This window comes from Salvia hispanica, chromosome 3 (genome assembly GCF_023119035.1).
Source record: "Salvia hispanica cultivar TCC Black 2014 chromosome 3, UniMelb_Shisp_WGS_1.0, whole genome shotgun sequence".
Classification (NCBI taxonomy): Eukaryota; Viridiplantae; Streptophyta; class Magnoliopsida; order Lamiales; family Lamiaceae; genus Salvia; species Salvia hispanica.
In genome coordinates this window covers 47,861,671-47,878,424 of record NC_062967.1, presented here as the reverse complement: position 1 = coordinate 47,878,424, position 16,754 = coordinate 47,861,671, and the positions used below count along the sequence as shown (strand labels likewise).

Here is a 16,754-nt window from a genome sequence, read left to right as displayed (position 1 = left end):
CATAACACTAACTAGGAGTAGTAGTAAATCATAAGACCTCAATTCATGTTACATAAACTTACATGTTCTCACAAAGTATACAACTGGGAAACTGAATCATGAATCATAAGCCCTTAATCATGATCTTGAATCACAAACATATTACATATACCATAGTGGAGTATTACACTGGTTTTCCTAAGGTATATGCTTTTCTTTCAAAATATCTTCAGTCGCATGGAGAATCAGCTCAGATGAACAGAAAGAATAACATGTCATAGTCTTGGTGTGGCTCACTTCCCAGTCGAAAAGATATCAGCAACTTAAGTAGAAGCTTTGAGGGTATCTTCATCATTTTAGTGGAGCTATGTCATGACTTGCTGACAATTTTTTGTGCCCGTGGCGAAGAACACCTGTAATTCGTTTTTAATATTTATAGAATAACAGTTGATGAAATATGAAGATTTGTGTAGCATAGGCTTATATGAAATCAATATAAGAGGTTTTAGCTCAGAGCTTGAGTAGTTTATAAAGTGTACTTCAATAGAAAAGTAGGGCAATAGATATCCATATAAAATTGCATAAGTTATACATATGATAATAAGTTCAGTATATTTAGGGAGTTTTACTTAGGACTAGTATGTATTGCTTTAATAAATAAGGTTAACTTAGCATCATAATCATACAATAAAGTAGCAAGAATCATAAACATGAGAATTGCATAGTTCTCATTCTCCTATCCCTCATCCTTGTAGATGCATTTTTCACTATAAAATTGGACTTAGTCAAAGTTATAACATACTATATTCTTAAATAAAACTGATGTAGCAGAGCTATTCTCATTCTCTTAAATCAAGCAATAGACATATCAATTTTCTAATTTTTTTCGGGTTCCTGACAAAAATGTACCAACAAATGCATATGCATGTGTGTTTCATCAAGAGCCATATTTTGTAAATGTGCCAATTTAGTGATTTACCTGGTCGGGAAATCAAATTAATACGTGATCGAGGTCCGTCGAACATCCAGCTATCATCATCTAGAGATTTAACCTCTTTATCGAGTTTCCCCATCAACTCAGTCTTGAGTGCTGCAGAAAAGAGGTAAATTTTCATACTAGCCTTTTTGGTTTAAGGTCAGAGGCATGCAATAAAATTGAAGCATTACAATATATATCTGTTTTCTGATATGAGAATTTGATTAGGCAAAAACTTGCACAGTTTTATTTAACAGGACAAACATTACTCTTGCCTGAATATAGGTCCATATTATGCACTTTTTAATATCTAATAATTCCAAGGAAAAGGATGAAGGCATTCAACCAATTATATTTGTAGCTTCTTCCATGACATTTTTATGACAGCAAAAGATATATCTATCAAGCAACACTCTAGAATGGCATATCCTTAGAATCAGGGTAAGACCGTCGGTGGCAAAGCTGGGAGGGGCTTACAGTCTATAATTAGGAACTCAGATGCCTGGCCAGGGAAAAAAAAAAAAACCATCATCTTATTCATTAATGATTTCTTCTTTTTTGTCATAATAATAGCTAAACACATAATGGAGCTGTTATTAGTAATAACATGTTATAGTTGTATTACCAGCAGAAAACTAAATTTCAGCTTTTGAACAATCAACTTTATACTTAGAACCTCCATACTTAAAGCAATCAACTTTAATTCAATAGATAGAAATTCAAATCCACTGATTTAACTTATGAATCCGAATAACCAACTCAATATCTTAGTTCAACATGTTTGCATAAAGCCAAAATTCTAAAACAACTCCATATCTTAGTCACCACTTGAAGGATACATCAATCAGAGAAGTGGCTAACGAAATTTAATCAATTAGTATGCGTTATGTTTAAATTAGTTTCATTTATAATCAATTTTACCTTTAAAAAAGTTTATCCAATCAAGCAACCTAATATTGTTTACATGACTTAATTCTTTAACAATTTCAATTTCCCTTCAACACTGCCACCACACATATTTACTCAATTTTGACAACCATTCAAGTTATAGAGAGAATTACAAGTAAGTATTTAAGAGAAAAAAAAAAACTGACCAAGAAGGGTCTGGTCCTTGCGATCTTGAATGGAGATTGCAGTATCGTCGGCCACCGCCAACGCCAATTCATGATGTAAAGGATGACCATCATCCGTCGTTGATGAGAATGCTGCCGTCGCCCCTGCCGCCGACAAACTCATGTTTTCACTTTCCCCAAATTCTCTCTATTTTCAAATTAATTGTGGAGCAGAGTAAGAATAAATTGTGAGTTATATTATTAAAAATATAAAAGAATTAATGGAGTAATTGTTAATAATTTAAAATTGAAAAGGAAACCGTTAATTTTGAATGGAGAAAGTATCAATTTTTGGTTATTAAGTTACTACAATAAAAGTATTAATAGTATAACCCTAATATGAATTTAGAGACCCTAAAAATTGAAAACAAATGCTCAAAATGACTATTGAACACAATTTTCCCTACTTTTTAAGGTTTAAGCACTGTTTATAAGATAAGAATTTTTGTTTCTTAGCCTAATCTTTGTTTAATTTGTGCTCCAAACTGATTCAAATGGAGAAATATAGCTCAGTGGTCTTTGTTTTTCGGGAAGCCGAAGGTTGTTAAAACCCACTACTTATTTTAGCCAATTTTCATATATATTCACTTCAATGAATTCGGTTCACAAATGAATTTAATTTTTATATTCAATGTCGCAACTTTTCATAATGTATTTTTCATAATTTTAAGGGTTTTTTGCCTGTAAGTTTCAATTTTCAATGATGTAGTAATATCTTAAGGTTTGAATTACTCCTATAACTATTTCGTAATTAAATTTAGAGTGAACTACAAAATTGGCATCTACGTATGACAAGTCGAATGCTCTAGGTACCCATGTTTAAAAAAATGTATTGTAAACCTCTACGTATGAGTATAATAACATTTAAGACCCTTTTTCACTATTTTGAATCTTTTATACCCTTTTCCCCTCACCTTTAACCTAAGGGTATGATTGGTAGGCATTACAATCTCGTAATAGCTCATAAAAATCCACGTACTTGGTCAACAACTCACCTTCTCCCCTGTTTGGTAGCAGACGCTGTAATCTCAGAACCCGGTAGTAATTTCTCGGATCTCACCAATTTTGGCAAAATTATCAGCGGCTCCAGCAAATCCTTATACCAGAAATTTTGAGGTATTACGTTTTCTCAGATTGACCGATTCGATGTTGTTGTTTTTTATCCCCAATTTACCCCTTCTAATTTCCGATCTCAACAAACACAGATTTTGCAGCACGAGCTCCTCCTTCGCGGCTGTAATTTGAGCGATCCGACCACCGAAGGTAAGCCTTAACCGGAATTGCTTATTTGTCCCCAGTTTTAATTTCAAATTTTTGGGAGTAATACATTATTCAGATCTGAGTAGAAATTGATTTACTTGCTATCTAAAAATCTGTGGTGTTTGAAAATGAGTTTGATATCTGGCCTTGTAGTTGTTGATTTGTACTTAATTTGGACGTGATATTGTACTCGCCGTTATTTTGCTGAAGTTGGATGTAGGGGTGTCCGATGTTTTATTTGGAAAGGGTAATTCATTGGTTGTGTTGCGTATGAAACTCTGTGTTGATATGTTGGTTCTCATGATCTGCAAGTGGCTGTGTTGTTTATGTACTCACTTTCTTACTGGTGCTTCTCCATCTGCGGATTCAGAGTTTGTATGAACCTCAATTTCAGTTTGAATCACAGTTTGTGTGATGTTAGTTTGAAGATTGTTATTGTTATGAATGCAATTCAGATGTGGATCATCAGAACAACGGCAAGGCATCTATGCTGAGAGAGATGACCCGTCTCCTCGGCGAATTGGTTACTCAGATGGACAGCCTGAAAAAGGAGAATGCAACTCTCTTATCGGAATATAATTATGTAAGATCCTGACTGATGCATTTTTGAGATGAATCCTTATTTGTTTGTGTTCCCTCTTTGTTACTTAAATAAACATGACTGATTCACATTCTTAGAATTGTGTTTCCTACTTTGTTAATCAAACTGATTCACAAAATTTGGTGTCTTTCAATTCTTGGAATATTGCCTGAGCAATCTTGGTGTGTGAACTGTGGTGTCAGATCACAGCTGAGAAGAATGACCCCGTCGAGGAAGCTTCTGGTTTAGATGCTCAAGTGAAGGGGCTGAAGAGAGAAATAGACGAGAGGGCTATCTGTTCAAACGCACATGTTTCTCAACCATCGACAGCACAGTTACCCGAAGGCCATGTTGCAATGCCACTCATCGGGCATGCCTCAGAGGCGGCAGCCCCTGTCATTGGTCCTGTGCTGGTCGTGCCATTGCATCACGAGCCACAACTCCAAGGCTTCGGTAACTCCTTCCCAGGTATGGATGGGCCTAAGGTTCCCTCTGGTGTGAGCAAACCGCGAGCACGTTACCCTTCGTCGTCTGATTCTTGGCCTTCTCATATTCTCACCAAGTAGTGTAGAATGGAATGGTTAAATATGTAGAGAGTTAGTCAAGCAGCTTTAGTGCTGAAATGAGGATCAAATGGAGCATTTTGATGTTTGAGTTAGAATTCGATTTTCTTTGTATATTGGTTAGCATCTGTTTATATGCTGAAATTGGGAAGGAGATGGCACCAAACCAGAAAGATCTCCGCGCCATGTTGAAGATACGCAAGGACGAAGGAGGGCTATGGAGTCATTTCGGGTGAAAAACCAAGGGTATAATTGGCAACACTGTGTATGATATCATTTTTGCAAATTGCAGTCAAATTTCTACCAAACAATGTATTAACTAACATAATATTTCTACCAAACAGCAATCAAGCTGTGCTAATCTAGTTTACTAATAAAAAAAGTCAAATTTGGGAAAACTTAATAAAAGCCTACAAAACCTACCAATCGAACCCTAAATGTAATTCCAATGCTGTTTTAGTCTTTTTCATTTGTATTACTCCCTCCGTTCCTTCATAGTTAAGTCATTTTTCCATTTCAGGAAGTTCCCTCATAGTTGAGTCATTTCCATATATAGTAACTTTTTCCTCTTTCTTACTTTACTCTCTCCTACTTTATTCACTTTTTACTTTATTATCTCTACCTTTTTCTCTTTCTTACTTTTTATCTATTTATTTAACACACTCAACATTCATTTCTTAAAATTCGTGCCGAAAAGTTCCGCCTCAACTATGAAGGAACGGAAGGAGTACTATGTACTATGTTTATTTTATATTAAAATATTATTTTCATTTAATCCATAAATATTATAAATTTAATTAGATTGTTAAATTTAAATAATGTATGTTTTTTATTTTAGTTAAACACATGGATTGTCCTAATATTAGGATTTATGTTTGATATTTTAGTTAAACATCTTCTATTTAATTTTAATTTTAACCTAATTGAAAAATTAGGATTTATTTTAGTTTAACTAAAATATTTTACTTCTTTTTAATAGTTATAATAAGAATGATTTATGTTTTTATCTTAGTTTGATAAGTATTTTAACTTATCAATTTAATTAAATTTACAATATTTGTGGATTAAATGAAAATAATATTTAAATTTATCAATTTAGTTAAACATAAATTATTTAAATTTACATATTTGTGGATAAAATGAAAATAATATTTAAATAAAAAATAAACATAGTACATAGTACTCCCTCCGTTCCTTCATAGTTGAGTCATTTTTCCATTTCGGGAAGTTCCCCGATAGTTGAGTGATTTCCATATATAGTAACTTATTTCTCTTTCTTACTTTACTCTCTCTTACTTTATTCACTTTTTACTTTATTCTCTTCACCTTTTTCTCTTTCTTACTTTTTTATCTATTTATTTAACACATTCACTATTCATTTCTTAAACTCTGTGCCGAAAAGTTCCGCCTCAACTATGAGGGAACGGAGGGAGTAATAAAAATGAAAAAGACTAAAACATCCTTGGAATTACATTTAGATTTAAAGTGAAAGGAAAAAGGTATAAAAGACTCAAAATAGTAAAAAATGGTATGAAATGATATTATACATACATAGAGGCTTACAATGCATTTTTTTAAACATGGGTACCTCTAGCGTTCGACTTGTCATACGTAGAGACCAATTTTGTAGTTCACTCTTAAACTTAAATATTTTTACAATGAAATTTGATATTTCAATTTAATTAAAAATATAAAATAAATACTATACTAAAAACTAAGAATTGACATGTCGCGGGTTAGAGCATGACAATTGACCTTTAATGAATTTGAAGATTGTGATCAAATCCAACAGAATAGAACTGTAGAACCAAAAGAATTTACAAGAAACAAAACAATAGCAAACCACAACCAAATCAGTATTCAACCAGTGTAAACTTTGTCAAAAACCCACCTCGAGATGAGACACAACACCTTGCAGACATAGCAAAAATGCTTTAAACATAAACAATCAACAAACAATACTTTAACCATTTCTCTCGATTCTCATAATTTTAGGCGATCACAATCAAGCCATAAGTACTATCACCACTATGAGAAGCACGATGCCGAATATCACCAGCAGTAAGCAAGTCTGCAAAATGGACAAGACAATGCTTAAAATATCTCGACACTGCAATGAATAACATGAAGGCCTATACAAAACATCAAAAGACTATCAGGAACCTTTAAACTAACAGTGTAATTTAACCAAAGCTCACCATTCTATCAGAATTAAAAGCAGGTGAAAATATTGCCACATAAATATGGGAAATGGAAACAGTGGAATGTTAACTGAAATATAATCTAGCCTGGGAACAACAAAAAACTATAGCATGTTTCATTCTAATTCATCTGCAACTGTACATGGCAGAGCAAGTGGTGCACCCTTCGATCCACGACTATTCCATTCCAAGGGGTGAAAATAAACATTTTAGTGCTTTTAAAGCTCCATGTTTTTTTTGGACACAAGTTACTCAAAGTCAACTTTTTGGTGACAGTTATGTACCATCTTTACCATTTATATACCAGGCTCAAGATCTACATAAAACTTCATTGTACACAAAAACTCACCAGGGATGAATTTGATTTCTGCATCTTAGCTGCTTTGAGAAGTTGGGATTTTCCTTGTCCAGTGGCCGCGTGAGCACCCTCAATGTGGGAGCCAATATCATCTACATATAGAAAAAATTCTTATGCTAGGTCTGTTAAATGAGAAAAGCAATGTTAATACCAAGCAAATTACTTGCCTATCATAGTTCCTTGTTCGTGAACAAGTACCGCAAGGTCTTTGAAAATCTCATTTACTTCACCAATTTGGTGTTGTATTTCTTCTATTCCTTGTTCTCTTTCCTCTATGATGGCCTCATTGAACGAAATCTCATTGTCCAATAGCACAACCTCCTGCCTGAGAGTTAACCAGTAAGAAATGAGCAAACATAACTTATGAAAAATGGGATCTGAGCACAAGTTCCAACAAAAGGGGTGATGTGAGTGTTGCTATACATTCAAAATCTCCACTGCAAAAAATTCTGGCAGGTAAAACAAACTTTAGAAGTGTAGAAAGATGGAAACAGGAAAAGGACAAATAAAGCAGACTAAAGGATTGTGAGGGTCAACTCAACAAAAAAGAGGTGTGGACAAGATACATGTGTCCTCAGCAGAGGTTTCAGATATATTAAGTGGGCTGTCTTTTGACAAAAGAGGATGCTTTTTAGGAGACTATAAAGGGAAAAGTAACATTAAAATAGAAGATAAACATTGGTTAAGAGAATCCAGGTTGTTTCACCAGGTAAATGTATTCATCAGCAATCACATTAAGACTGAGACATTAAATAGTAGAAGTAGTACTATATTACAAACTTTGTGCATGCCACACATTCTGAAAGGCAAATGCTAACTAGAAAAAGATGTAAATGTGATGTACATGCAATGAATATAAAAAAGTTTGGTCTTCATTGAACATTAAAAAGTAATAACATAAATATAATATAAAAATAAGTACATAACTATGTCCTATTGTTTTCATTTTCATCGACCTTTTTTTATGAATATTGTTTTCATCAACATAGAGAAGTGATCATAATTAAAATAGTTTTTAGGCATACCTTCTAGATTCCAAAAGCTGAGATCGTTGTTCTGCTGTCTTATCTGCTCCTACGCCCATATCACTAGCTGAGTAGCTGCAGGAGATAGTAATTTCAAAAGATAGGCCACAGATAGAACTGTTGAACTAACTACTACACCACAATGATACTTTCAGCGTGTATAAGACACAAAGTATCTATGATACAATGAACTACTAACATAAAGAAACTACAGTTACAAGCAATGGAAAGACAATGACAATTATCTACAAGAGAGGGACAGCGAGTTTTACCTTACTTACATTTTACATATACAAGCCTATTTATACAAAACTAAGTCAGCTAACTATCAATGAACTATCAATTTATTAATGTCAGTAGATTTGCATATTCTTTTACATGGATTCCCATCATCGAAAAACTTTTGGGTTTTATTTGGTGTTCGGATAATTCTTCTTGGTCTTGTGCTTTCCCTTCTCAGCTGTTGTCTTGTCTCTCAATGCTTCTTTCGTTTCTCTAGGATCTGACAGAAACATTACTCGTGAAAGTCACCGAGATGATGCTTCAAACAACCTCGCATCACATCTCCTTTTTGTAGCTCATTATCAGCTCAGTGTGGTCGTGCTCCCCTTAACTGGGACCATGGTCCTTTTTCTCATCCCCATGTTGGTTTCCGACTCTTACTCACTGAAACTCGCATCTCATTTATTTTGATTTGCGTGTCCTCTCTGCTAAACAGATCTTGGCTCATCATCTTTAATTGTTCCTTTCGACATATTCTCCTCCGACACTTGGCAGGTAGCCATCCTTGAGTCGCAGTAAACCCTAGACCTCAAGTCTAAAATCATGGGTGACAAATGTTCTCATCCTCATTTCATTAATCTCTACTCTAGTTATTAGATTCCTCACATAAAGCTCTAGTTTTAGAGTGGTATTAACGTATATGAGGTTGTAGAAGCAGCCAAATTTTCCGTGCTTAATTTTTGTGAGCAAGTTTTCTCATAGTCACAATCCCTGATTGTGTTTTCCATAAAAAGGATCTTCAATCATTTATTCTGGCAGAGGAATGACATACCCTGACTTCAGAAAAATGCCTACAATAGAGCACAACAATCCTAGCCCTGATATAGACAGCAAAGTACTGTACTATATGTTTAGACAAAGATAAATGTAACCAAAGTAATGTTATAGGTCAGCTAAGTTAGCTACCTGGCAATAGAAGTAGTGTTTAATGCTTGTTATTTTATGAATTGTTATCCAGAATTTTCTTGGTTTATTCGATATGGCTGGCAAGTTATAATGAATCTCCAACAGAAACAGGCTTAATTATCGACAAATCATGTCTAACTTTAGAAAATCAACGCCAAAATAAGGACCAAGTTCTATTAAAAGAATCATATATTACCTAGAAGGAAGATCTGATTGAGAAATAAAGGGAGTATAAGCAGTTTCTCTCTCCGCTGCAAGCCGCTGCGCCTTCTGAAACTCCTTCAGTACTGCTTGAAAGTCTTTTGCAAGTTTTGCATCCGTGATTTTCTTGCTTGCCTGCGGGTAGAAGAATGGAAATTGGCAATTATGAAGGTGACAAGTAACACAAGCGATGAGATACAAAGATCCAAACTCTGCCAAATCGACAGTTAAGACAAAGGAAGAAGCTTACACTGGCTTCAACATGATGGTCTTGTTCACTAGCTTGTTTAAGTTTATCTGAGGTATCCTTCACCAGCTGCCCAATATGTAGACGAGTTTTGCGCCTGCATTCGAGTACAAGCATAAGAACACCCAAAAATACAGAATATTGAATCACAATGCAAGGATAGATAAATAATGCATGTGGTATCTTCAGGGTAAATAGCTTCCTTACACAACTTTTAACTTTTGGAAGACCAGACGATAAAGGATTAACCTAAATGAAGGGAGTCTTAAGTTTTATTCATCTCATTTTCAAAAGAAAGAAAAATATATATACACCTCCCTCTTTAACGCATATCTACTCCCCAAAATTATTTACAATCATTACCAAAAGATAACCAAACATGCATCACATTCCCCAAAATGTGATTTACCAAAATATCTGACAGAAGCACCCAGCAATACAAAACATTCCCAGAGGCTTCAGAAGAAATTACTTGGATTGGAGGTAAAATCATCTTGTCAGTTAAGAAATGATCAAGGCAACAGGCCAGTTGAGGGGGCAGTTGAAATGTGTTGGATTCCTATCTAATTATCATGCTAATTACAGCATACTCTTCTAATAGTCCATTACTTAGAATTTAGAAATTGAATTTATTGGCTCACAATCAAACATGTTGAATCTACTTTTTCCCAATTTCATGATTGGATTTGCAACTAAATATGCCTAATTCTAATAGATAGTCAACCAACGACAGCTCAATCTCAGAAATTCAAATACGAGCACTAATCACAATACAAACTTGTGTGAACTCTCCGAATTTCGATACAGAAAAAGAAAATAAAAACGAACAGCTTTTCACGGAGATCCGGTGTGTCCTTGGGGGTTCCGAGGGTATTAACCAGGCGCTGGAATGTGGAAACTGCCGTGTTGATCTGAAAAATTCCAGAAGCGACCGCCTGCGTCGGGTCCTGCTTGCCATTGGCGTACCCCCTTCGCAATCCGTTTCCACGACCCGCTTCCAGATCTTGAAAACTCATCTTTCCCCTCCCTTATTTATAATTCTTGCAGCAATTGAAACTGTACGTCACTCCTGGACAGTATAACCAAAGCCGCGTACGAGAATCCTCAATCCTCTCACTGTAGCCCTAGATAACAGAGGATTATCGATGACTTTTTCCCAAAATTCAGGGCTTTTGAGGAACAAAACAAAACCCTAGGGGCAGGGTTTGGGGAATTTGGCAGGGAAACTCTGCAATTGTTGGAGAAACGTAGAGAAGCGGGATTTTAGGGGAGAATATGAAGAGATTGCGGAAGGAAGAAAAAAGAAAGTTTGGCTGGCTCTCCTTTGCAATTATCAAATGAAATTGCGGGAGAAGAAGAGAGAGAGAGAGGCAACGACAGAATGATTTGCAATTTGCATCATGTGGTGGGACGCAGGCTTTCCTTTGTGGTTGACACGTGGATCATGGAGAATAGTTGGCAGCGGGTCACTCTCGCGCGGATAAATAAATATAATTGAGAAAAGACATTTCGATTTCAAATTCAAAAAAACACTACTCCTAATTAACTATAGTAGTTTCATGTTTAAATGTTTTTTAACCCTTGAGAAATGAAAACTTTATATGAAGGTGATGACTTTTCGATGATGTTGTGTGATGGCCAACCCGAAAGGCAAAAAGTGTCATGATTCATGAACCCAACTGGACTTTAGCAAATTGGTTTGGGTTTCTATGCCTAAGATTGGTTTTCACTAATTGGATTTTGTGTAAGCAAATTGGATTCTATCAATGCATTTTGTTTATTGTTTGGATTTGGTTATGTGGAATTTTGTTTTGTGAATTGGGTAACTTGGAGGCTGATTCACTATTAAACTTTGTTAATCTTCCGTTGTACGCCCTCCGTTTCTTGTTAATAGAAATATTTTTTTTGGATATCCAGATTAAAAATAGTGTATAAAGTGAATGGTGAATAAAGTAATAGAGATATAAAAGAAAAGAAAGTAAAAGAGAGTGTTGCTTTTTACCAAAATAGCATTTTTATGATTACTTAGTACTCAATATTTTATTTTATTTTTTACTTTCTAAAAGTTTTTTTTTTTTTTAAAAAAAAGCAAAAGAGGATATAACATAAAGTGATTGAAAATGTGAAGTAAAAAATATCATTTTAGACAATTAAATTATAATATCAAACCTATTATCAGAGAGAAATAACAAAAAAATATTATACCCAATTATCCAGATATCCCATTTGTGTGAATAGACAAAATTGCCTTCCCGTCATAAAATTGTTTTGGAGGGTATTTTCGCCCAAAAATCATCACGAATAGTGAAAAAGTACATCCAGCGTGATTATAGCAAAATTCAGGGATCAAGAATGATATTTTTAAAATCAATGAAATAAACTCATAGTACAAAGACTATTTGTGTAGTTCACTCTTATGTAAATCCATAAGTGCTTAGTTGGCACCAAAATGAAATACTCCATATCTAGTCCTAAAAGGTTTTGTTTATTTGCAAAATCTTTTCACTTTTTCCTCTTTTAAAATCTTTTCATTTTCCTTGCAGCAAAAAAGGTGATGCGGTCACCCTGGCCGCCCCCACACCCCGGCCCGACAGTTTGTGGGGGGGTTCAATCAGGGTACACAGCGGCCCGTTAGAGAGGAGACCTTCAACCACTGTCCAGAAATTGGGTATTCAATAAAATCTTTTCATTTTCCTCAAATTATATGAAGTGGGTATTCAATTTATCTTTAAATTTTTCCTCTTCCAAAATCTTTTCAATTCCCACAGTAAATATATGAAGTGAATATTTAATTTATCTTTTAGAACCTTGTCACTTCCACTTCTCTTAATTATTACAAAACTAAAAAAAATAATTTTATTGCTTATGTTATTAAAAATTATAGTGGCATTTTTATTATTATCTTCAAAACTCTCATTTTATATTATATTATATAGATACAACTAAAAATAAGAAAAGTATAAAATCTCATGTTAAAATACAGAATTAACATTTTTATTCAAATTCATTATTTTTAATTTGATCTATTACCTTTGGATTTTGAAATCATGTGACCCATATTAGTTTTATTTTATCATTTAAAATATCTAGATTTAAAGATTCCGTTGTAATTGATTCGATTCTAAATTTTTTTATTTGTATACCACTTTATTGTTTGACCAACTCATACACACTTCATATTTCTCACCCGTGCATGTATCTGTCTCTAGAGAGTAATGCAATGGGTAGTATACAAGTAATACGATCATGTCACCACTAGCCGACTACATTACAAATGCAATTAAAATCGACGAGTTTCATCGAATTGGCACTCCGCACTCTCATATCTGAACCCGTGAAAAATTATTCCTCTTATTGCTTTTAACACTACGCTTACTATTATGTTTTTATATTAGTATACTTCCTCCGTTAACGAATTAGAAGTTTCATTTCATTTCAGCACAGATTTTAAGAATTGTTAAGAAAATTAGGTAGGAGATAGTTAGTGGAATATGAGTCTCACTTGTATATATTAATTTATATAATATGTCAATGGAATATGAGGCTTATTTACCATTTATAATAAATATGAATCGGGACTTTTATTTGTGGACGGACCAAAATGAAAAAAATGGAACTCCTATTTGTGGACAGAGGGAGTACTAATTAAGGCAGTAAATAATACAAAATCAAGTAAATTAAACTAATCCTATATACAATTACACCAAATGAATAAATAATAGTCCCCCATAAATATGAGAACAAATTAAAGGCAAGGCCGTGGGGGCAATTAAACATGTAGAACGCATAACAATGTAGATGAAGACGTGCATGTGGATGGATACGCACATTTTGGCGAATTAAAAAAAATATATTCGGATTTGACGATTTTTTATATTCAGATTTTATTTAAAATAATCCTATTGGCGTTCGAACCAATAATAAAAGGCAGGCAGCCCCACGCAAATGTAGAGAGAAGAAAGAAACAGCCAAATTTTAATTTCCAATTCAATTCAGCTTCCGTCGACTCTAAACTTTTCTACTCAACTTCCACGTTTTTCTTCTCATTTCTTCCTTTCATCTACTATTTCTCTCTTCCACCACCACTACCACTATGTCGGTGAGTTCGCGCATCAGCCTTCTCTTGCTATTTTTCTGTTTCTGAATAGCTGCTTGCATTTCGTGGTATGTGGTTATTTATGCTGGATTGTTTGTAGAATCAGTTTATCTGTCCAATAAGTTGTTTCTGGTTTCGGTGCGGTATGTAAATCAGGTGCTGATATGAGTGAGGTGTTCAGTGAAACTCATTTTATGTTATTGCGATTGGATTTGGATGAATTTGCTGTGATTGCGGTTGTATTTTAGATTCATTTTAAGTAACTTGATATGGCTGGATCTGGTGATAGTAACTTCGTCCCCCTAGGGAACTGATGCGGCCGTCATTTGGCTCAAATGGACTAATTATTGTGGTGAATTGCCCTTTATTGGCTAGGTTCCCTTTTCTATATCCTTTTTGACATTTGTACATAGCCATAGTTGTATAGGGCAGACAAGCAAGGAAAACACTCTTTATTGGACGTCAGATGCTCCTTTTAGGGTTTGATGAACATGAATGTCCAATTACTTTTTTCAGGGATGGATACTCTAGCAGAGAAATGTTTAGATTCTGAATTACATTCAGAGACTAGTGCTCGTTCTGGTCTTGCCTCCATACCAGCCTTGGTTAAATATTCATTTAGATTTTAGACAACTTGCTAAAGGCATATGTTCTAGTATTTTTTCTCGTACCTTGTGCAGTGAAGGATTATTGAGAATCATGACTAATTATAGTTTTGGTTTTAGTTGATATCCAACAGTTGAACATATCCTCTAATTTTATCTCCCAGTGTGTCAATTTTGGGTTGCTCACTTGTGCAAATGTAAGATTTGCTTCACAATAGCATTGAAAATTATATTACTAGAGTACTATTCACGACAGGCACCAATTATGTTAATGTGGTAGAAACAATCATGTAAGCTGAATTAAAATTAAGAACAATATATTGCACAAGATACATTAATGCATTCATAAGAATGCTAAAGAAATACACTAAAGTTTTGAACTATGTTTCCATGCTGTAGGTTTTGCTTTATACAAACTAGTGCCATAAGAATGCTCTGTACTTCTATAGGGGACCCAGGACAAAATTTACCACTCAAGAGTTTAAAAAAACTGACAATAGCTCATAAATGTTTTTGGATTTTCAGTTAGTTCCGTAGATGTAATGCATATGGAGTACTATTTTTTGTATTACTACTTGTTACTGTTGTTTGTCATCTGCTGAAGATGGTTAGTAGTAGTATATAAAAACTATTGCTTCCTGTCACAAAGATACTGGGAGTAAAGTATTCCATGAACTCTGAGTAGGTAAACAGTTTTTAAAATTATTGACCACACATTCATGTATAATCCACAATGAACTGCTCAAATAAGTTTATGTCAATGTCGAAAGACCATGTGGCCACTGGTTTATAAGCCATTGATGATTAATATTTATAAAAAGAATATTTGGATGGTCAGCTCGTGGGTATTATGGAATACTATCCTGCAGTCTGAAGATCACGCGTATCTCTTAAACAATTTCACTAATATGGTTGACTTTTTTTAATGCCCCAGATAAAAACCGTCAAGGTCAGCAATCTTTCTCTGGGAGCATCAGAGCGTGATGTTCAAGAGTTCTTTTCATTTTCAGGCGATATTGAATATGTCGAGATGCGAAGGTTACATTAATTTAATCTTGTGATTTCATATCCTCTATGCATGCACTGTTCAAATGTGGTAGACAAGTGCTCATATCGACTTAAATGTCCTACTCTTATGTAGTGATACTGCACGATCTCAAATTGCATTTGTTACCTTCAAGGATGTGCAGGGAGCTGAGACTGCTATCCTTCTTTCGGTTATTTCCTCTCCCCCCTCTCCCTCTTCGTGATCTTTGTACTTTCTCTACGTCTCCTTAATGTTTTATCTAGAGATTCTAGACTAAGCAGTAACCACTAACTTCGCAACAAGCAATTTAATCCAATAGGTTCTTTCACAATCACGCCATTTTTATTTATTATCTTTTCTTTATTATCAGGGTGCAACAATTATAGACATGACTGTGGAAATTAATCCAGAGCCAGATTACAAGCTTCCTCCTGCTTGCGCACAACCTCAGGTAATGACTAATGCATTTGCAGGCTGTGTACTTTGCAACTACATTATATAACTAAACCTCCCATAAATAGGAGCAATCGGACAAAAAGACTGGAGGAGGTGCTGAATCTGCCTTGCAAAAGGCAGAGGATGTTGTGAGCAGCATGCTTGCAAAGGGTTTCATCTTAGGTAAGGATGCTGTTAACAAAGCAAAATCTTTTGACGAGAAGCACCAGTTGACCTCCACCGCAAGTGCCAAAGTTTCGTCAATTGACAAAAAGATTGGGCTGACTGAGAAGATATCGATTGGAACTTCCATTGTGAATGATAAAGTGCGGGAAGTCGATGAGAAACTACACGTTTCTGAGAAAGCAAAATCAGCATTAGCAGCTGCTGAGCAAACCGTCACCAATGCTGGATCTGCTATTATGAAGAACAGATATGTTCTCACCGGCACTACATGGGTAACCGGGGCTTTCAGCAAAGTCACCAAGGCGGCCGGGGAAGTTGGGCAAAAGACAAAGGAGAAAGTTGGGATTGTTGAAGATGAGCAGAGAAGGAAAATGGTGGATGACTTTGCTGAGGTTCATTTATCAGAGTCTCCTAAAGCATCTGATTCAGCAGAGCATCCTTCCAAGCCTGCTCCAGTACAAGGTTTGGTTCTCTGATTTACGGCCTCGTAATCACTTTCTAGATCCTTGTTTGGACCACCTGGTTTCTGATTCTGATAATAGGTTGAAATGGTGATCTCCTTGAAGGATGATGTTGCTTCATTTTATATGTTGAAACTTTGTCAGTATCTTGTTTGTTGATTTACGTATTATATTATACATCAAGCCAAAAACTGTAAACATTAATAGTTGGTGGATGGACTAGTTGTTGATTATTGAATTCATTTGTTGGTTTA

At 34.8% G+C, this 16,754-nt stretch overlaps 4 protein-coding genes across 5 annotated transcripts; 2 read left to right on the top strand and 2 right to left on the bottom strand.

Moving 5' to 3' along the window:
- Positions 1-18: 18 nt before the first annotated feature.
- Positions 19-2,245, bottom strand: LOC125214118. The gene is made up of 3 exons (XM_048115008.1): positions 2,050-2,245; positions 959-1,069; positions 19-392 (listed from the first exon to the last, which is right to left on the bottom strand). The coding sequence occupies exons 1-3, from the start codon at positions 2,189-2,191 to the stop codon at positions 331-333; spliced, it is 315 nt and encodes a 104-aa protein (XP_047970965.1). The 5' UTR covers positions 2,192-2,245; the 3' UTR covers positions 19-330.
- An 834-nt stretch (positions 2,246-3,079) lies between these two features.
- On the top strand, positions 3,080-4,584 carry LOC125214117 (transcription factor bHLH47-like). 2 transcript variants are annotated; one of them, XM_048115007.1, is made up of 4 exons: positions 3,080-3,183; positions 3,273-3,330; positions 3,783-3,910; positions 4,111-4,584. In XM_048115007.1, exons 3-4 carry the CDS (start codon positions 3,815-3,817, stop codon positions 4,471-4,473), a joined length of 459 nt encoding a protein of 152 aa, XP_047970964.1. In that variant the 5' UTR covers positions 3,080-3,183; positions 3,273-3,330; positions 3,783-3,814; the 3' UTR covers positions 4,474-4,584. The 2 variants fall into 2 exon arrangements, with proteins under 2 accessions (XP_047970964.1, XP_047970963.1); XM_048115006.1 differs by lacking the exons at positions 3,080-3,183; positions 3,273-3,330 and adding an exon at positions 3,368-3,702.
- A 1,622-nt stretch (positions 4,585-6,206) lies between these two features.
- Positions 6,207-11,066, bottom strand: LOC125214185 (syntaxin-22-like). Its single transcript, XM_048115092.1, has 7 exons — positions 10,519-11,066; positions 9,694-9,787; positions 9,439-9,578; positions 8,055-8,129; positions 7,197-7,354; positions 7,021-7,121; positions 6,207-6,541 (listed from the first exon to the last, which is right to left on the bottom strand). The coding sequence occupies exons 1-7, from the start codon at positions 10,704-10,706 to the stop codon at positions 6,476-6,478; spliced, it is 822 nt and encodes a 273-aa protein (XP_047971049.1). The 5' UTR covers positions 10,707-11,066; the 3' UTR covers positions 6,207-6,475.
- A 2,565-nt stretch (positions 11,067-13,631) lies between these two features.
- LOC125216772 (binding partner of ACD11 1-like) lies at positions 13,632-16,754 on the top strand. The gene is made up of 5 exons (XM_048118536.1): positions 13,632-13,789; positions 15,326-15,429; positions 15,533-15,608; positions 15,789-15,869; positions 15,940-16,754. The coding sequence occupies exons 1-5, from the start codon at positions 13,784-13,786 to the stop codon at positions 16,513-16,515; spliced, it is 843 nt and encodes a 280-aa protein (XP_047974493.1). The 5' UTR covers positions 13,632-13,783; the 3' UTR covers positions 16,516-16,754.